The sequence below is a fragment of the Rhinolophus sinicus genome, chromosome 2, assembly GCF_057876585.1.
Source record: "Rhinolophus sinicus isolate RSI-liver-muscle chromosome 2, RSI-T2T, whole genome shotgun sequence".
NCBI lineage: Eukaryota > Metazoa > Chordata > Mammalia > Chiroptera > Rhinolophidae > Rhinolophus > Rhinolophus sinicus.
The window spans coordinates 127,625,058-127,646,267 of record NC_142502.1 but is presented as its reverse complement, the minus strand read 5'-3'; the positions used below and the strand labels follow the sequence as shown (position 1 = coordinate 127,646,267).

Below are 21,210 nucleotides of genomic sequence, written 5' to 3'. Positions count from 1 at the left end.
CTCGTATAGCTATGAGGGCTATGTGATGCAGTTCCAGCCAATGGGACACAAGGGGAAATCTGCTAAGGGATTTCTGGGGAAGGTATTTTCTCTTCCTGATATGCAGGAGAAGGCTGAGCCCGCCCCCTGCCCTCTGCCTTTGAGTGTGGTAGACCCGCCGTCTTGTGACTAGGAGACTCACAGAGACATCCACCCAGAGCCTTGACAGCACTAAGCCGCTGGAATAATGGCAGCACCCACTTACTCCTAGACTTCCTGTAAATGATTTTCATCAATTCTAAGACATACATTTTTCATCTCTGAAACTGGGGTGGGTCTTACAATTGCTGTTGCCTTGACATCGCTGTAACTGCCTACACACAAATGCACTTGGTTTTTATTTCCCTGTGGCATGACTGGACAGCTGAAACTTCTGACAGTTCAATTAATAAACCATTTAAGAACCACTGGAAGAAGAAATATGAGTACAGGTTGTCTAAAACACATTCTACTGACATCTTCTGGCAAGATCAAGAATGTGGCAATATCCGAACTGGCAGAATGGATATCAACAGCACTGACATCCCAGTGACAATGGCTCGGAATCATGAATGCTCTGGAAGGCACAGAGAGTGACATGGCGTGGTCATACATGAATACGGAGGAGCTGAATTGAAAAGTGATTCATTCAAAAGAGTCAGACTCTGAAAGTGAAGAAGTTAGGTGAGGAAGACCCCAACCAATTTATTGTGCTGTATGTTCCTTTGAATGTATATACAAAAGTGACACACACAAATGTCTACGTGTAAACAAGTCTAAGCATCTTTCTGAGTGAAAGAGCACTGTGTTCTAATTTAATTGGCAGTATTTTCTTCCTTAGTGGCACCTAAGATAGTGATGTGTCTTAGAAACCACAGCGCTTTCAATTCAATGCAGTATGGCTGCACTTCTCAGAGGAGCTCCTCTAACTATCTCAGCTCCCTGTCACATGCTCTCATCGCAGTCTCTACTTATTTGTTGGACTCCATACAATTCTATGTAACTACTGGCATTGTTGGTCAGTTTGCTTCCCCTCCAGGTTTTTTTTATTTACTACTGCAGCCTTGGCACCCACCACACTACTTGACACACATTAGGGGTCAAGGAGTTGAATGAATGAACATGTGACCATTTAGTGAGCAAGTCCCTGAGTAAAGTATGGCAGCAGGAATGCCCCCCCACACACCCCCACAAAGCATCAGCCAGGGTCTCAGGCCTGAAGGAACATCCTACTGAACCGGGTGTCGGGCACTGCCCACAAGGAACGTAAAAAGATGCCAGAGGTCTGAGGGTGCACAGGACAAAGGGCACACATCTGAGAGGCAAGGCATCCAGAGAAGACCATGCTTGCCGCGGCCTTGGAGGACTTGGGTGGCTAAATATGGGAACCAGGTGGAAAGAAAAGTAGATCTCTTAGTATCTGTCACCACTCAGGGCTGCCACTTCACTCCACTCCAGATGAGGTCTTTGAAGTTTTGTCTGCTAAAGAGATGGGGGTCCAAGTTATATTGTGGTGATGGCCCAATGAAGGCATCAGTGAAAGCGCCTGCTGAAAGGTTACAGGGTTGCTTTTAAAACTACCATTCCAGTGGCGGGCAGGGGCAGGAGTGAGACTTCCTCTTCACTGCATGCCTGCCCTTTTTTGTACTTTAAGAATTTTGTACCATGAACATGTATTAACCATTAAGAAATAAGAACAACTTCACTTTTAGTAACACCGACAACACTCTCCCAAGATCACCGTGAGGACCCCATTTTGTAAATACAGGGCTTGCAAGATGCTGAGACATGCCATCTAAACAAAACAAAACAAACAAGCAATAAACCACCCCCCAAAAAACCAGACATAGAACTATTTAAAAATAAAAAACAAAAACAAACAAAGAGGAGCGAGAAGGAAGAAGTGGCATCTCCAGAAACTACAATGTATTTGCCCTCCAATCCTCAGCTCTGTTTCTGGGGGCCTCGACCAAGTCAACCTGGTCTTTCTCAGCCTTGAAATTTCATTGGGAAAGTAAAGGGTTGAACAAGATTCCCTTCCAACTGGAAAATTCTGAGTTCAAGAACGTATGACCCTCTTCTAGGGTGCATTATCTTGCTCTGATTGCAATTCCAAAATAAGAGTTTCTGGAACGCTTTGAAAATTTCTAGAATAAATGGGCCTCCCAAGGTAACTCTGATGAAGGGTGAGTAAGTTCAGGCATGTGTTTTCATTTTTTTTTAAATGTCACATATCAATTTCTGCCCCAGTCAACACTGAGTTTAGAATATGAACGATAGGAAAAGCTAAGAATAGTGGGGCCCTCTCGTGAACTAAGGTCAGCCTACTTCAGGCACAGCTGAGCACCTGCCCCTGGGGCTGTCACAGCACACGTCAGCACTGTCCTCAGCATCCCACCCCTGGAAGAACCTCGCCACAGCCTAGCATCATGGGACTGGAAAGGGCGCCATCCTTGGTCTTCCATGAGAACAAATTTCCTACTTGTATTCTGTCGGGCTCTTGAGCTCTTTGTTCCCCACAGTGTTATAAGCAGGGTCTACCCGGCGTGGTTGTAAATGCTTGTGTACATGCTGTTTGCTTTAACAAACCCAACTTGCTGCTTTCTGGGCATGACACAATGTGGCTCAGTGGTTCTCTCAGCTTTGTTCCACAGAACTGCTGAAATTCCATAGAAGTGGCAATGGCAATAATATTCTTGCTTATTTTCATCTTTTTTCCAAGCTGAAACTCTTAGAAAGTTGGACTTTGAGAAGTAAACTGTATAACTGAATTTTCTATTAGTCTAAGAGCTTTAATTTCTAGTCCTTCCCCCAGTTTGTAAGGGAAAAGAAAGCCATGTAGCCAACACACACCAAATTCTGTATGTTTTGATGTTTTCTTAGTCAGGGGAAGAGGGGGGTGTGCTCTGGGAAAACCCAAACTTTTAATAACCTGGTATTCCAAGTAAAACAATTTACCACTAATAGAATGTCATGCTGGCCCATCGAGCCTGATTCAACACAGCAGCTAAGCCCTTGATAAGGTCCTCTTGGTTGTAAGCCCTTGATGAGGTCCTCTTTTCCTGAGGGACACACCAAGTCACAGGGGAAGGCTGCCACAGAGCACGAATGGGAGCCCATGTCACCTCATATATCCCATCCCAGAGACTGATGACAATGAGAATGAAGACAAAAGATTTTAGTGTGTCAGGCAGCTGACAACAAAGGCACCAGCACAGCCACATTTCCCACTGGTAGTTCAAAAAGAGTTAGTACTTCCTTCTGAGTCCCCATGGGGCAGCCAGCTCACTGACAGTCACCTCTACAGCTCCACATGCTCCAAGTCAGTGCCAGGCAGGCTCCTGCGACATGCCGGATGAATACTGGGGCCTTGTGTGTGACATAAAATTAGATTAACAAACAAAAGAGATAGGATTTCTTCCCACCATAGCATCCATCGTCAAATTGAGTTCATTTTTCAGGCATCAAACAAAGAAAGAAAAAAACACCCATATAAGTTAATCACATGTTAGATGCTACCAAATTAATACAAGAAGAGGCTGTGGAAGGACACTGAAGTGGGACCCATTCTAGGATTAACACACACGCACACGCACAGGTGTCAGCTGGAGAGGCACCTGGCTCTGATCCAGACCATGCGCTGGCGGGCAGACGTGGCTGCTGGCCTCTCTACCCCACCGGATCAGTTTGGAGTTAGTCACACCTCTCAACGGGGTTACCTGCCCTTCTCTGGGGTCCAAAAAGGAGACAAAATGAAAGAGTCCAGCCACCTGATAAAGGGGAAAAGAAAAAAAACACGCCATGGGCACCAAGCCTACAAAACAGGGTTGAAGAGAGCCATGCTGCCCTCACTTCCTATGCTCACTCACTCATTCATTCATTCATTCATTCATTCATTCATTCAGTCAGTCAGTCATTCGCAACACACACTGATGTTTACAAAGCTCTGCGTGAAGCCCTGCAGAAGAACAAAGATGAGTATAAACACGGTATGATTCCTGCTCCCAAGGAACTCACAGTCTAGCTGGGGCATCAAGACACAAATGCGTACTAGGCGGCAAATGACAAAGATGACAAAGTACGTGGCAGAAGGTCAGAGGAGGGAAAGACAGCACTGCTGGCTGAAACCCCTGGGGAGGCCTGGGACAAGAGCTCAAACTTGAGCAAGGCGAGGACGGCATCAACATCAGAAAGGGGAAGGGTACTGTGGCCGCTGCGGTTTGGGCCAGCGTGGGAGAGGGGGAAACCTGAGGTGCATTTGGGAAATGGGCTGAGCCAGCCTGAGAAGAGGTTCTGGTGCCTGAATCACAGGAAATAAGCCTGGAAAACAGGTTATTTGGGCTGTCTACCTGTGTACTTTGATGAGAGCTCCACTGAAGGTTTCTGAGTCGTGAGCAATGTACAGAAAGCAGGATTTTAGAATAATGAGAATGTCCGGGACATACAGCGTGTCACACACTGAGAACTGGCCCGATATCTGCTCTCCCCTCCTTCCTCAGCTTGGGCACATGGATGTCTGGAATACAGACTGTATTTCTGCCTCCCTTCTGGGAAGTGTCCTTAGTGGGAGACGGAATGTAAAACCAAATGTTAACCATCGAGGGAAGGCTGGTTTGGTGCTTCTGGTTTGGAAGAGGCCGGACCTGAGGTGCCACACGAAGGCTGCTGAGGAGGCGAGCAGCAGGTGCTGGGAGGTGACACGGGGCTGTGCTGAATAACCATAGGGCACAGATGAGTCACGTCCCTGTAAACCGGATCAGGACCTGGTCATCTGAGTCAGGCTGGCACCCAAGTGAGGAGGTTTGGGGGTGAGGAAGGACTCACCCTAGCGGTTGCCCCTCCCCTTGCACCACTGAGATGAACTGTCTCAGCTGGAAGCTTCACCTGGCTCCATGCTTCTTCCTTGGAGAGGTGAGGCTCTGAGGGAAGGTTAATGTGCTAGCAGATGGCTCTTCCTTGCCAGGGTAGGGTGGAAAGGGACAGTGAGAGGGGAGAAAGAACTAAGGGCGGGGGTGGGGTGGGGCATCCACAAGACAAATTTGCTCAGCTGTTAGTGAAAAGTGTAGCCTTGGTTATACTTACACTGACAAATGTACCCACATTATCATAAGTGCTCAATCTTTAAAGAAATGATCTCATGGTAACATGCAAATTCCTTTACCCACCTAGTACTGTGTACCACCTCCTGCATTGAAGGGTTGCCCCAGCCTCAAGGCAAAGAGGGAGCCTTCCTAGGCAGCAAGTGCTAGCTGGCTTTTGCATGTTAATGGACCTTCTTAACTCCTAGAGGTGTTTGATAGAAAAAGGTCAGAAGGGCAGACAGTCAACCTTAAAAGTATCTGGGGCTGTAACTGACTCTCAAATTCTCAGTGGCAGACGCTGTCTCTCAGGCACTCAGCCGCAGGACCTCAGGGCCCCGTGCTGTAATCCAAGTAGAAAATGGTCAGAAACAGTCAGCCCAGTGTGTGTGGAGGGGAGAGGGCCCATGGCGGTGCTTGGAGTGATGCAAGGAATGCCAGACTGGGAACCAGAAACTCAGCAACTGACAGCTGTGTGACCTTAGGCAAGCCACTCCACATCTGGGCCTCAGTGTCCTCCCCTGTGGCGCAAGGGATCACAGAAGGTGACATCTAAGGTTCCCTCCTGCTCTAGCTACCCACGGTTTGACATTCCTTCTCTCTTAGGGAGGAGGGGGGCAGGTGCTCACGTGTTGTAAGGTTTTTATTCACCTCAAAGCTGAAGAGGAGGAAGAAGCAACTGGATGGAAAGTCGGGCCCGGAGCCATGAGGGACCCGAAGCCCAGGGCAGGACAGTGGCTTGCCCAGGGAGACACAGCACAGGCCGGGCAACTGGGACGAGCCTAGACCCACACGAGTGGGAAACTCGGCCTCCTCTTCAGAAGAGTCTGAATTGTAAGTATCTTCCCAATGGCAGCGTCTCACTTGTTTCTTTTATTCTGTCCAATAGTGAAGAGAAGACCATGATCAACCTCAGAGATGAAACTGACATGAGTAGAAGTACATAACAGGTAAGCTTTATTAAGCATTTAGCATGAGCGCTACATCCTGTGACGTCTTTATGTTATTAACACGTCGGAAGGTCTCTTTGTCCATCTCATAACTGTTGTGTGGTAGGCACTGTTATCACACCCATTTTGCAGGTGAAGAAGCTGAGGCTCACAGATGTGCATCAGTGAGTGGGGAGCTGGGATCTTTCACCCCAATCTGCTTATCTCCAAAGCCACTTGATGCTAAGCACTGCGCTATTGGCTAGGACAGCTGAAATGTGTACAACAGCCCTTCATTCCTTTAACATTTACTGAGCACTTACTGGGGATGCGGATAAGACATGAACATAAAGGACTACAACAGAGTCGGAGAGACCCGTTCCACCTGGAACCAGAGAAGGTCTTGTACAGGTGGCAGCATTTGACCTTGAAGGGTGGACAGAATTTCAAATAGGCAGAAACGGGGGCAGGTGAAGGACCAACATGAGCAGGGAAGAGAAAATTCTAGAAACAGTGCACAGAGTTGCTATTCCTAGAACAGTACAGAAGGTGGCACTGTGAGTGCAGTGCAAGCAGAGCCGAAAGGTAAGGAGACAAGACAGGAAGGCTGAGCTCAGGGTCTGACTGCACAGGCCTCAAATGGGAAGGGAGAGGAGCAGGGGACCACCCGGGGAGCTAGTGTAATAGTCCAAGCTGGAAGGGAAGATGAAGAGACAAGGCCTGGAACGAGACAAGGGAATGTCACATGGGCAGGACTTGAAGAGTAAGTGGGAGTCAGGAGGAGCATCAGAGATGAGAGATTTAGAGCCTAGGGCCTGAGAGGAGGATGTTTCATTATCATCAGTAAGATGGGGCACAACGGGAGGGGTAGATCTGGAGTTAGGGAAATGCCGACTAATGGGACCAAGGAGACATGGGAGGAGACTTTCCTGAGACCCAGGCAGAGAAGCCAACCTGGGAAGCAGGTGCATCAGGTGACAGTTGAAGGTGAGAGAAAGGACCGAGATGGCCCTGGGAGGGAGAGGACAGCAAGGTGGAGAAATCCCACCCAACACTGAGAGAGTGAGGGGAGGCATGAGCAGGAGAAAATAGTCAAAAAGAAGGAAGCGACCGAGAAGTTGCTGCATCATCACAGCCAAGAAGAAGCTCTTCCCCATCACATGTGATCCTAAAAACACTTCCTCAGGCCTCCGAGGCTCCACAGGCTCTTCTACGAGGTCAGGCAGGCAGGCTTCTCTTTCCACTTAGACCCTCGATGCTACGTATAATCTCCACAGGTAAACATGGAATAGAGAGGGGGCAACTTATGTCAGACCAGCATCTCTGTGAGTTCCAGCCCTTCCTCTTCAGCTACTTGTGATGCTGAGGCTTTGCTTGTCTTAATCCCCCCACCCACCTACCAAGTAGAGTGAGGAGAGGTAACATTCCAAGTAGAAACATTTAGGAAAAAGGAATCCAAAAGAACAGGGGACTGAATGACAAAGCCAAGTGTGGCAGAACAGCACTGGTGTAGTCTTGCTTGGTTCCACTTCGACATGGTTTGGAAAGCTAAGCTGGGTGTAAGCTGATTTGTTTGGGAGACTGGAGGGTAGGGAATACTTCCAAACTTTTTCAGTAGGTTGTCCATAAAAGTTTAGATAATCTTGGTGTTTAAAACTAGTTGCCAGGGTAAATTCTAAATATTAATGTTACGTCCCAGAGTCTTCAGTTAAAACAGATGAAGGCTAACTTGATGTAAGCTAGTACAGAGGCTGGGAAGTAGTCCTCTGAGGGGCGAAGACACAAGCTTAGGATTCATCAGACATGAGGATGTGAAGCAGGGAAGTGAGACACAGGGACCTGGGGGGGACAGCAGTCATCTCTTCTTCCCTGAAAATGCCTTCCAAGCACGAGCTCATACAGGGAGGTTTTCTTAAAAGAAAACCGATACTTGCCCTCTGATTCACTGTAAACAGGTAGCTTTTTCTCTATAAAGAAAACAAAGCAAAGGCAAACGATTCCAGTCTGGTCAGCAGCCCCAAATCACTAGGCTTATGAACTTCCTGGAATGAGCTTCTGTTTCCAAAAATTAAGCTCCATGGTGGCTTGAAAGCAGTGTTTTATTCAAGCAAGAGATTTAGATAAAGCAGTGATGGATAAGAGGGAGAGGACTTTTTTTATTTTTAACTATTTATGCTGAACTGTTTCATAAAGCTTGCTTTATTTTTAAAGCAAAACTGAGTGGGAATAAAAAAAAAATGAGTGGGAAAACACTATAATTTCTCTGTCTGTGGACCTAGCTGTTCAGACGCCATGGCTATAACCAAGACTTGGCGACACCCTGGTGGCTGCTGACCACAATTGCAGGCAAAGTGCCTGAGTTTGGGCTGGCAAGTCAGGAACATGGTCGTGGTGTGAAAGCAGCACCAGACCAGGAAGAGGATGAAGAAATGAAAGCGGTATCACAGGTGATGCTATAGGCTGAGTTTCCATCTCCCTGTTTTCCTGGTGAACCTCATACACAGAGGCTCAAGTGCTGAGTGGCTAAGCGAGGGTCCTTGTCAAAGACTGCAGGCAAAGGGGTAAAAACAGGGCAAAGGAGAACCCGAGAGACCTCTGCCCATCAGGACCTTCAGTGATGATGAAAACATTCTATACCTGTGTCAGCCACCAGCCACGGAGCCTGCTGAGGACTTGAAAGGGGGTCAGTACACTGGGGAGTTGAATTTTAAATGTACTTAATTTTAATTAGTCTAAATGTAAATAGCCATAGGTGGCAAGTGGTTACTATAATTGAACAGAGCAGGGTTGGAGGAATGAGAAAGGTTTATTCTTCAGAGCAATAAACAACGTTTAACCACTAGCTACCGTGTTTCCCCGAAAATAAGACCTAGCCGGACAATCAGCTTTAATGCGTCTTTTGGAGCAAAAATTAATATAAGACCTGGTCTTATTTTACTATAATGTAAGACCCAGTAATATAATAAATATAATATAATATAATATAATATAATATAATATAATATAATATAATATAATATAATATAATATAATATAATATAATATAATACCGGGTCTCATATTAATGTTTGCTCCAAAAGACGCATTAGAGCTGATTGTCCGGCTGGGTCTTATTTTCGGGGAAACACGGTATGAGTGTTAAACACCAAAGTAGGCACTGTTTGGTTTATTGTTTGTTTGTTTTCCTAAGCAAAAAAGGAAAAGAATCCAGAACCCACTCATATCCAGAAGCTGACAATGCAATGGGAAATATTCGATTCTAGGGGAAGAAACCCACACAGGATCTGGGGAAGAAGAATCCCTAATTCGCAGAATACCAGTTTTGCTACGAGCTGTTGTCTCAAACAGGTACCAATAACAGGATTGGTACCACTGTAACTGCCCTGGGGATAGGATTCCCAGGGCAAGGAAAGCAGCATTATTTTTCAAGTTATGAGACTACTGAAAAGCAAGGTTGGTTTATCAGTCCTGAGACTTGGCAGGTAGAAGGGACCTAATATGTGGTTCAAGTTTCAAGGGGAACAAGGTGGCCTAAAATTTTCATGGTTTTAAAACTTTGATCAATTGGTTTTTTTCTCACTATGGTTTGTCTTTCATGAGAGAATGTGTTTTGCTTAATAAATGAAATTTTAAAAAGAGAGATTTCCAATTCTAATCTAAACAAGACCTGGGGCTCCATTTTTCCCTCTGGGTAGAATTACTAGCTAGGAAACAGCTAATATCTAGACAAGGAGGCAGCCAAGAGACTAGGGAACTTAGAAGGTGCTAAAGAAGTGTGTCCCCAGGAAGAAGACAGCAGTTTTCACTGAAAGAAAAGGTGCACCAATAATTCCTTGGGGACAGGGATTGGACCATGGCAGGTAATAGGCCTGGGGAGAAATGTGCCATGTGTAATTTTTTTTGTTCTAGCTTTCCAAGTTCTAAGATAACATTAACATTAAAAACAACTTACATTTGTACAATGTTATGGTTTATGAAGTTTCTTCACATTTCATGGTGATGCAAAATCCCTGCAAACATTCAGTTTTTCAGGGAAAGTGCTCAGGGCTCAAAGTTAGAAGAAAAAAAAATAATCAACTAAAAGTAGCCAAAAGACCTTTATTTTTCCTGTTAAGCTCTGCAGTTTCCTTCTAGGGAGCCATCAAAGGATGGAAAAAAAGCAGAAGGTAAGTGAAGAGCAACCCCTTCATCCAGTCACCTGATCCCAGCCTCCTTTTAATTTGTTCAAACTAAGGGAGTCTTCCGGTTACCTCACACTCTCCTGCATCCATACGGCTAAATGCAGCAGACAGAGATTTAGTGAGAACTGATTAGTGAGTTGAGGGTGCTTTACGGGAGGACAAAGGCCGGGTCCAAGAGATATAAAATGGAGCCACAAGCAAGGTGACCATCAAAGCCAGTTTGCTTGGGACAGACGTAGGTTATACCTGTTATCTCGGCATAATTATTACAGCACCACTTTCACTCTCAGATGTGTCCTGGTTTGGACATTAAATTATATGGTCATCCGAGCTTTGAGTGACTTGGCAGGGTGTTTTTCTTTTATTTTTCACAAAATTGCTTTGACCCTGGGGTAATCAGCAAGGTTGTATGGGTTCAACTTTCTCATTCTCAAGGTTAATGCTTCTAAGGAGCTAAAGCTGTACCCCAGGAATGTTAAAGAAGTTAGCTGTTTTAACCCTAATCACCCATTCTTTTACGGTTCTGGATGGGGCCCAAGGCAGTGACCCATACAGAGCTGGCTGTCTAAAAATCATCTGGGGAACTTGTTAAAAAGAGAGATTTATGGGCCAATTGCCTGAGATTCTGATTCAGCGCCTCTGAGGATCTATTTTAAAATGAAAAACGAAGCGTCCCAGGTAGTATGGGCACAAAAGCGAGATTTGGACCCACTGAGTCATCATCCTTTGACCCCTACCTGAAGGGGTCCACTGTTGCTATGGAAACCACTGATTTATCTCTCAGCAAAACTGGAACTGAGTTTTACTTCTTTTTCTTTTTTAAGTACACATCTGTTTCAAAAATAGAGGGCATTATTTTTGGAAGAGAAGATTTGTTTTCTCTCTCAAGATATTTATACTTAGAGAGAAAAAGCAAAGTCCCCAAAAGGCAGAAAACCTCCTCATCTGAAACCAAATTCAGCAGTAAGCAGGCATCCCTCACTGCTTTAGTCCAACGAGTAAGAACTAATGAGCAGTTATTTCCTGGGGCAAGTTTCAGACTCTCTGGAGCTTCCTTCAGGTTTAGTTGTATCTGCCTGACTGGAGGCCTGGGCTCATGGGCTTCCCCATTCCCCCAGTGGTCAGAGGGGCTGGCAGTGAGTGGCCAAGACGGTGTCAAGAGATGGGAGGCTCCAGCCCGAGGCACACCTGGAAAAGGATGACCCTACGAAATTACCATCAGAATAAATTTACATGCAAAGGGCCGAGTGGCCGGGTGACCCATATTGAGCCACCCCGATAAATATACCACATTTATGCTCTATGACTGAGCTGAATAAAGAGCAGTAGCCCATTTGCCTTCAAGCTTCAGAAGCAGAGGAGATGGGGTACAGAGAGGGACTGAGGGAAGGTTTCTGTAGCTTTATGTTGTAAAGTTGGCCTGATGAATTCAGAATTTAGCAACTCTGAGTTCTCTTTTTTTCAGCTTAAAAATAAAAGCATAAAATGGTTGCATCTCAAACAGAAGGATCTTGGAATTCACTGCTCTTTGTAAATCCTGATACATCTCCTTGTGACACCAAAGCGGAATATCCCCCTCTGTGGATGAAAAAGTGGCCACATACTAAACCTGACAAGCTCAGGGGAGGCCAGCATGGCAGACCCTACAGACTCAGAGACCGAAGGTAACCACATAGGATGGTCTGAACATAAAAATTCCTAACTAAAAGCGGGTCATGTCCTAGACCTGTAGCTTCCTTGACAAAGGTCAGTCTTTACCTTAAGTGAGCCTGTCTACTGTCTCTTTACAGCTAAGATAACATACCTTTGAAATGTCAGGGCATAACCACAATACCAGAACATGAGATCACAGAACCCCTCATTGTTATCTTGTTCCCTGCATACCATCTCTATGTGCTGTAAATGTTAACTATTAATTACCCTGTGCCCACCATTGTATTAGGTTGGTGCAAAAGTAATTGTGGTTTAAAAGGTTAAAAATAATCACAAAAACGGCAATTAGTTTTGCACCAACCTAATAAAAGAAGTATGTGTCTCTTCATTTTACTTTTTATCCAATCCCAGAGATTTCCCCGCTTTGCTTTCTTCTGCCCCCTTAATCTGCCACCAGTAGATTTCATGTGACCCTCCTTACACCTCCCACTTTGATTCTAACGTATAAAATAAGCTGCAAAACTGCCATTCTCCGGAGCATTTTCTCAATCCGTTGAGATTTTGCTTCCAACTGGCAACTGTCGTCAGTTTGGCTCAAATAAACTCATAAAAATTCTCTACAGGTCTGGATGTTTCTTATATTAATACATCCAAAGATTCTCACTGGACCCATCACCTTGCCAGCAGCTGTTGTACCGAGGTGGGCAAGGCCTCAACATGTATGGCTGTAAGGGGTTCCATGTTACAGAAGGAGCTGGTCCTTCTCTGAAATAAGAATCATCCCCTTTTGGTTCTCTTTCTCTCTCTTCCAGCCTCTGTCTGAAGAACTCCTTGACTTCAGGTGGAAGGTGAGTTTCAAACACTCAGCCCTGGGTGCTAAATCTTTCTGCTAGAATGACTCCTTATGTGCTTCTTCCTGGTTCAGGGCACAGAAAATCCAGCTCAGTCCTGATCCAGATGTCTGTCAGCACCCTCCATCACACACCATCCACTCAGACCATGGAGCACAAAGATTTGTATTAATCACCCTCTTCCAAACCCCTTAACAATTCTACCCCTCCTTCCTATAAACCCCCACATCACCACCCAGGATTTACAGCTTCCCATTGCTAATACAATTCACCTCTCAACTATTGTGTTTCCCAAACATTAGCATAACTGCCTCTCCTCTACCCCCAGCTGACTGTAGACCTCTACTCCACATGGATTTGGGGCAAGGGGTTGTCACCAGGAAACACTAGGGCAATCTGCTGAATTTACTCTGGGAGTAAATATCTACCAATGTAATTTTTCAGGGCTGAGCACATAATGAGACACTGACACAATGACAAGGAGAATGTGATGTGGGAAGAAGGTAGGAAGAAAAACAGAGGACCTGTGAACAGGGCTGGATGGAAAAAAGAAGGAAGTGAGACTTACATCACAACATCCCACAAGACCAGTGTTTATTTCAAACCTCCTCCACCTCTAGTTGCTGCTGCTACACACATCATCATCCTCCATGTCTGAGCCACTCAACTTACTCTGGGAGCCCGGGTTCCTTCCCCTAGGTTGGCCGGTCCATATGAGCGTGAGGTCCACCCCCTTACTCAGTAGTCTCTCCATCTATCCATTTTGAGTTTAGGTGGCTCTCCCAGTGCACCCTGAGAAGCTGCAGAGTTCTTTCTCCCTCTCCTTCCCTCTTCTATTTCTCCTAGGCCTAAGTTCCAAGTAATTGAAAAGATCTTAACCTAGGACCCACAGATGAGTCTCAGGGGCTCTGAGAGCATCTCAATATTGCACACACCATGCACACGCATGCATGCGTGCATTGGTGCACACATACGTGCAATTCTCTGGAGGGCAAGATTCACCACTTTTTCCATTAGATTTTCAAAGGGACCCCAGAAAGGATGAGGAACCACTGATTCATCCTTTGCTTGTCCTGTGTGGGTCACACAAAAGATGTGCAGGAAAGGCTGGAGGGACGCTCAGGCAGCCATGATGGCCAGGGCACAGTACCTTGGAAGCAGCCATCACCGCCGCTGTGGCCGCCACGTTCAAGCCTCGCTTCCCGAAGTGCACTAGGGCATCATAACTTCGGTCTTTTGCTTGGACTAGGCAATCATCAATTTCCTGTCAAAGGAAAAACCGAGGCACACTGAGCTGTGAGGTTCAGATAGATTGCTGTTCTTTCTCCCTTCTCCTGAGGTCTGGGCTTGGCACCTTGCCCAGTCACTGATTCTCGCAGGAGCTGAAGTCATAGGCACCTTGGGTGGGTGGATGTTGACAGGAGGAGAGAAGAAAGACACAGAAGGCACAGGGGAGTGGAAAGGGGAATTTTGAAGAAACAGCAATTTACTGACCCAGGAAGGTTTTGCTCAAGCACTACGTTAGGATTGTTCCTAAAGTCCTCTTGCATTCCAGGGAGGCTCCCGGGGGTCCTGCATGTGGACAATCCTGCCATTCTACACACAGTCACTCTCTAAGACACTGAGGAAACCTATGGTATAGAGAATGCCAAGAACTGAGTGTCTAACCTCAGACCTGCCACTAACTGGCTGTCAGACCCTGGCAAGCACGTAGCCTCTATACACAGTTCTGTCTTCTGAAAAATGAGGACAATGATAGCACCTAACTCGTGGAGCACAGTGACGATTGATTATATGAGGTCATTCCAGTAACACATCTGACACTAAGTGAGAACCATTGTCATCTTCCTTATTTCCAGGGAATTGGGCCCTTGCAGATCTAAAATTCTATTATTGTATAGCTATTTAATACTATATCCAAGTACCTCCCCATGTGCATATCCATGCTCCCACGCATATTAGGACACAGACAGAGATACGTGTTGTTGTTGTTGATAAAGGATATTGTTTTGCAGAGAATTAAATAAAAGTAGAAATCAGAAGTCATCCAGCATCATACCACAAGGTAAAGGACAAGTGGGAAAGAGAACTGAGGTCTCCTTCAGGGACTAAACCAAGTAAAATATTGGTTTAGTTCAAATTTGCATCAACTCTGACTTATTCTTTTCATTCGTTTTGGATTGTTTTGTTACATATAACAGCTGTTTTGTAATCAGAACAGTTCATTTCAGAGTTCAGTAAGACCATGACATTTGACCTCAGTCTCCTTTGAAGTTCCACACATTAGTGCATGTCCTTTGCTTTGAGGGATGCAGGTGGGGCAGTCCACCCCCTGCTCATTCCTTGTTTATGCTTCCCCAGGAAGTCACCACAGGAAGTTTTCATTGTGACCCCTGACTGACTCTGGAAGTGATTCTTGGCAGTTCTTAAGAGTCAGTCACCTTCACATCAATAGAAATTATAGTGGCAGCTTCAGGGTAAGCCCAGCCTTTGGGGACAGGAAGGTAGGAAGAATAGGGATTTGTTAACCAGGTCAAGAGAGGGATCAGCTTTCCTCAAAATCTACTTTTCTGAGACAGAAGTGCTTTCCTAGTTCCTGAAGGGATTCTCAGGAATGTCTACAGTAACCTGCACCTCCAATTGACACGTTCCTCAAAGCCTTCCCCTAGAAGTTCAAAGGAGTCAGCTTTCAGATATAATATGCATAAACGTATAAAGCCGCCTATAGTGCTCCTATTTTATGTTAAAGGATCCTATCCCATAGTCAGTTTAGAAACTCATATAATTAATGAAATATACAAGTTGGAACCAATAATGCCACTCTCGAGAATTTTCTTCTAAGGTAATAAGTTAAAAGAAAGAACTAAACTCCATGCATGGTGGTTTCATGGATCATTATGAAGACCTAGCAAAAATGAATTATGTGCAAACATGTTTACAATTTCAGAATACAAATATTGTATCTACGTTAAGTTTTTCTGTTGTTATTTTTAGTTTTTGAGTTTTTTTGTGCACTTAAAATTTTATTTTAAAGAAAGGTTATATAGAGTGATATGCATTAAAAAAGAAGTTATCAATGGATACGAAAGACAGTTTGGGGACTATAATCAATAATGTTATAAAGATTTTGTAGGGTATCTGATGGAAACTTGTCTTACTGGGGAGACCATTTCATGGATGGTGTAGGTGCCTGACCACTGCAGTGTACACCTGACGACCTGAAGATGAAGCTGAATAATAATGAATGCCAACTATAATTTTATACATTTATATATACAGTCACAGGATGTGGAGTATGGCTTAGAGAATAGAGTCAGTCGAACTGTAAGAGCTATATATGATTGATGTCAGAGGGGTAGTAGGTTGGGGGAGGGGAGTTGTCACTTTGTGAGGGGTATAAATGTCTAACTATTACATTATTTGGTACACCTGAAACTAATAAAAAAAAAAAAAGAAGTCATCAAATTAGTAAGACCGAGGTAATGTTTACTTTAATGCTTACTTTGCATTCATTACTATACAAAATCTTTAAAAAAATGGAACACTCCATTGATAGCAAATTTGGCAAATTAGGTTCAGTGGAGATGTTAAAAAAAAAATCATTTTATAAATAGTGACATTATCTCATAAGTAGTTTAGAATTGCATTTCTTTTCGGGAGATATAAATAGTAATTTTCACTTGAATTCTTAGTTATTATTGATCCTTCCTTGCAGTTTACCCCGTCTTATTTTTTTCCATCTTTGACACTAGACAAATCTATATTTTCATTTTAAGGATGCTTTTAAAGTACTTTGAAGCAAAACAATCACAAAAGGTAAAGAGCATCAAACAAATTATTATGACTACTCTCATTAATACTTACCAACTGATAATTACCGAAATAACAGGTATTTTATTGGTAGCATACATTTTACCATTGAACAATAAAGCAAACATTGTAATAGAAATTTATTATATACTAGTCTTTGTTAGTAGCTATCTGGGTACAAGTTCAAGTCATTTAATCTCTCTATGCTTCAGTTTTCCTATCTATGGTAAAATTTTAAAGTATTTTTAAACTAAGTCTATGTAAAAATCCTATCTGCAAAAGGACAGGGACTGAGCATGATAAAAGGAAGGAAATTCAGTTTGGGAAGGTGAATTCTGAGTGAATCTTTTCTGTCTTTTGTTTCAATTTATGGAAATGTTTTACAATAAATAATGACAAATAATATCTTTTGGAGAACTTCCCAACTATTTCTAAATATGTCAGAAAAATAGACTTGAAAAAAAGATTAGAAGGAACAACTTGTTGGGGACAAGTAAGAGCCAACAAAGGGTCTCCTACAATAAAATAATCGGCCCTTTCTATTTATCACTTTTCAAAATTTTCACTCACTGGAAGGAGTGACAGGCAGAGCAGCATAAATTACCTTTTCTTTTGAAGACAGCGTGGGATGTACAAACTTCCTGTACAGGAGGCTGGAGCCTTTTGTGTAAGGAGATAGCAGCCAGGCTACAAATGCTATTTTTAGTTCGTAATAGAATGGAAACCTGGAGAGAGATGAGAAATATACATTGCCATTAGGTTCTTGGCAACACTGCCCTGGGCCTGTGAAGGGCCGAACCCGTACAGACACCTCTCCTGCCTGCACATGGATGCGAGGTCCCACGGATTCCTCCTTTCCCTACGCATGAAGGTGTGCGCGTACATGCACATGCACACACCTCCAGCCTCTTTTGAAAGCTGGTTTGTGTTTTCTTTTGTTGCCAAAGCAAGCCAGGAACCCAGGTTCCTTCCAGCAATCATCCTACACCCATGCCTGCCAACAGCTGGCGCTTCATGCTGGGCTAAACTCATTTAGGTGGGAGCTGGTGCTCCAACCCCAGCCTGCACGCCACGTCATTCACTCTTCACTGGTGGCCAAGGAGGCACAAAAACATCTGGAGGATGTACAACCAGCCGGAGCAGACAAAGAATCTCCCGATTGAAAAATAAAAGCCGGGGCGGATGGTTGGCTCAGTGGTTAGAGCACAGTGCTCATAGCACCAAGGTCACGGGTTCGATTCCCACATGAGCTGTGCCCTCCACAACTAGATTGAAAACAATGACTTGATGTGGAGCTGATGAGTCCTGGAAAAACACACTGTTCCCCAATAAAAAAAATTGGAAAAAAAAAAAAGAAGCCTCCCCTTCTTGGCAGTTTTCTCAGCCCCAAAAGAAGCAGGGACAGGAACCTGAATCTTGTCAGGAATACAACATACTCTACTCAAGTCAACGGCAGGCAAACCTTTTTGGTGCCAAAAGAAAGAAGAGTTCGGGGCACAGGTAACATACAATCCTGGAGTTTGAAGTCCTGAATACCATTCACTTATTCACCCCACAAGCACTTACCCAGTACCTATATGTGGCAGCTTGTGCTGAGCTTGAGGAGACACTGGTGAGGAAAGAAGACCTAATCCCTGCCCTCTTAGAGCTCCAGGTCTAGTGGGAAACACCGACAAGATTCTGACACCACTGGAACTGATGGTGCAGCCAGGCAAACAGAGCTTAAGCAAATAATCACAAGTGATAGAGAACAGCAACCAAGACAAGTGCCACAGTGGGCCTCTGCTAACTCTTGCTGACTTGGCACTCATCAGGAAAAGCCAGCCCCTTCAACACGGAGGCAGTCCTTCTAGCACATGGATTACAAACAGGGCTTCATCTGAATTTCAGCCCCACTCTCCTCCTTGGCCAGATATCTTGTGCTATGAATAACCCGTGCGACCATATTTGGCTGCCTTAATGTGTACGTGTATTAACCATATCATTTTATTTCCTCAGTTCCGATGCTTTGACATCTTGGGGCCTTGCTGACTCTGATAAAACTGCCCTTCCCAGGGTTAGCCAATTCCTAAAGATAGTAGAGAACTCACCTGCAGGTGCTGCTTTCATATGCAAACTAACCAATCTGGCGCCCACACCGCTCCAACTAGCTTCTTTATTGGGCACTCACACTCTGGCCCACTACCCACCTGCTTTAATTACCCAGTGTCGTGTGGCAGACCCTGCTCACTGTGCCATTTGTCGTGTGGGGAGTCATGCGGGGTCTCTGGCTCCACTCCCCACATAAGAATGCAGGATATGGTGAGGCCAAAAAGGAACACCCACGGAGCTATAGATACAGGAGTCATGCCACTATATTCTCCCTGGCGGCTGGGTTGGAGACACAGGAAGCAGGAGCCACACGATCCGCAACCCGCTGTCCTAACTGCAATCCGCACTTGCCAGCCACCATCTTCTTGCTAGCCCCCATTTTCTGCTAGCGTAGCCACAGCAGTTATATCAGTGGCCAATGGCTCACTGGTTACAGCTGACGGCCAAGTAGCCACAGCTGATGGCCATCCATCCAATCACAGTTGATGGCCATTTACTACCTGAGCCAACATCTTTCCACGTGAGGCTGAGAGCCTGGAAACTGCACTCCTGGCTCTGTCCCCACAGCCAGGATAGGATACCAGACAACCAGGGACAGCCCCCACACCCCAGAGCCCACTGAAATTATTCAGACTAGCCAATTCTCAACCTGCCTTGCCTGTTCCATGGAAACCACAATACCGCTCTTCCCCGCACTTCCTACCTCTGCCTGGTGATTGACCTCAGTGCCTGCCTGTGTGGCCCTGCCTGGCATGCGGTGCCTCTTCCTAGGGATCTGTGAGTACAACACACTTCTTCCCTCATGACAGTCATTTCCATGGCTGTGTGTCTTATCGTACCTGATTAAAACAAATCCTGGGTGCCTTGAAACCTGACGCTTTGAGGGAAAATGACACCTGTGCTAGTCTGAGGCATCAGAAAAATTAATTCCTTCCAGGCCTCCTCCCAGATGAGGGAGGTGAAAATGAAGAGCAATTTGTAGCAAGTCATTGCAGAGCCCTTTAACTCTCACACGGACCCCAAATCAGCAGCTTACCCACTCCTTCCTCACTGGGGTCTCTGGTCCCTTGCCTTCTGCCTCTGGCAGGCTCTTCCTGAATATTCCCTCAGCAACTAGAGAACACTTTCATGTCAAGATGGCTTAATCTTGACAGAACAGACAAGATGCTGAAGGAACAGAGGTATGATTCCCCCACATTTCAACACCCTAGTGATTATTAAGAGAGGAAATTTTGTCTTGAAAACAAGTATTTTCCAGCCCTAAGGGAAAGCAAATGAATCTGGCAAGTTCAGACATCAACACAAGATATACAGATAATCCCAAGGGGATCTGTAACACTGCACTCTTTTGTTTATTATGTAAAATATATGTATTTTAAAAATAGGTAACACATGCATATAGTTTAAAACTTCTAAATGTCCAAAAGACATACAGCAAAGTGTCTCCTTCCCATCCCAGACCCGGAGTCCCTTTCTCAAAAGCAAAACTATCACCAGTTTCTTGAGTATCCTTCCAGAAGTAGAGTAGGGCTACGAAATACAATCGTGGGTATATGAGTCCCGTAACCATTCACACACAGTCACTTTCTATACTCCCCTCCTATACCTTGCTTCCCCCCACCACACACATACACACTTAACAGGATACCCGGGGATTATCTCAAACTATCTCTGGGACCATCACACTAGGACCAGGACCTTGCCAGGTATCATACGTGTATGTCTCCAGGTTGAGCTATTCAGACCCTATGTTTCCCAGAGGCCTTGGGGTCTATTGGCTCTACCAACAAAATCACCACCAACTAAGTCTGTTTCCAGCCAACCTACCACCATCCCAGCCTTCATTCACCCAAGAAGTGGAGAAGGACCCTGCTCATTCTGTGAGGAAACGCCCTTGAATGGTCCTGACCTCTAGGATGTGTTTGAGGAGAAAAGGCCAGACGCACCTACCACATTTCCTCCACAGCTTCCAGGGTGTGTACACAAGACTGGGCTGCCTGGGGCACCTGTAGTCTGCCCACCCTTCCAATATAACCCCTTCACACTCCAAAGGGGTTGGGCAAATGATGAAATTGTAAAAAATACATGAAGTTAATGTATGTAGAAAATTTCTGGAAGAAAGCACATGTAACTTTTAACAATGGTACCTCTGGGGAGGGAGACTGGGAGAGGAGAGAATTACTTTTTAGTGTGTTTCCATTATATTTTGTCATGTGCATGTAGTATTTTATAATTTTTAAAAAACCAAACGAAATCATTGACACCAATTGTGAAACAAGCCACCATCCTACCTCTTCTAGGACCACATACAATTGCCCTTTTCATCAAGATAGAAAGCTTTTAAAAAGTTAACTATGAAGAGGTCACCACCCTAGGGGAGAGGTGGGAAGAGGAAAACGGGGATGGAGGAGGAGTGACGGACAATGTAAACGTGAGGGGCGCTCTTCAATCCCGGAAGTGAAGAAAAGCTAAAGGTGCTTCTAGGATGCCAGAAGGTCCATTTTAGGACAGAAGCTTTCCTTTCTGATTTTAGAGCACAGAGCTGCTGAACTGGTGTCCATGTCCCTGGAAGAGACACAGGCTTCTGTGTGTCTGGTAG

At 44.9% G+C, this 21,210-nt stretch overlaps 1 protein-coding gene across 5 annotated transcripts in view; it reads right to left on the bottom strand.

The window, feature by feature from the left end:
- REEP1 (receptor accessory protein 1) overlaps positions 1-21,210 on the bottom strand; it is a 125,592-nt gene that overhangs the window by 19,527 nt on the left and 84,855 nt on the right. For 4 of the 5 annotated variants that reach the window (XM_088796057.1, XM_074332288.2, XM_088796055.1 and 1 more), the window contains exons 4-5: positions 17,125-17,245; positions 13,861-13,974 (exon numbers count right to left, since the gene is read on the bottom strand). In XM_088796057.1, the coding sequence (XP_088652183.1) occupies positions 13,861-13,974; positions 17,125-17,245 (235 nt within the window). Of the gene's footprint in view, positions 1-3,635; positions 3,789-13,860; positions 13,975-17,124; positions 17,246-21,210 lie in introns of all 5 variants that reach the window. The other variant, XM_074332290.2, reaches the window with a different exon arrangement.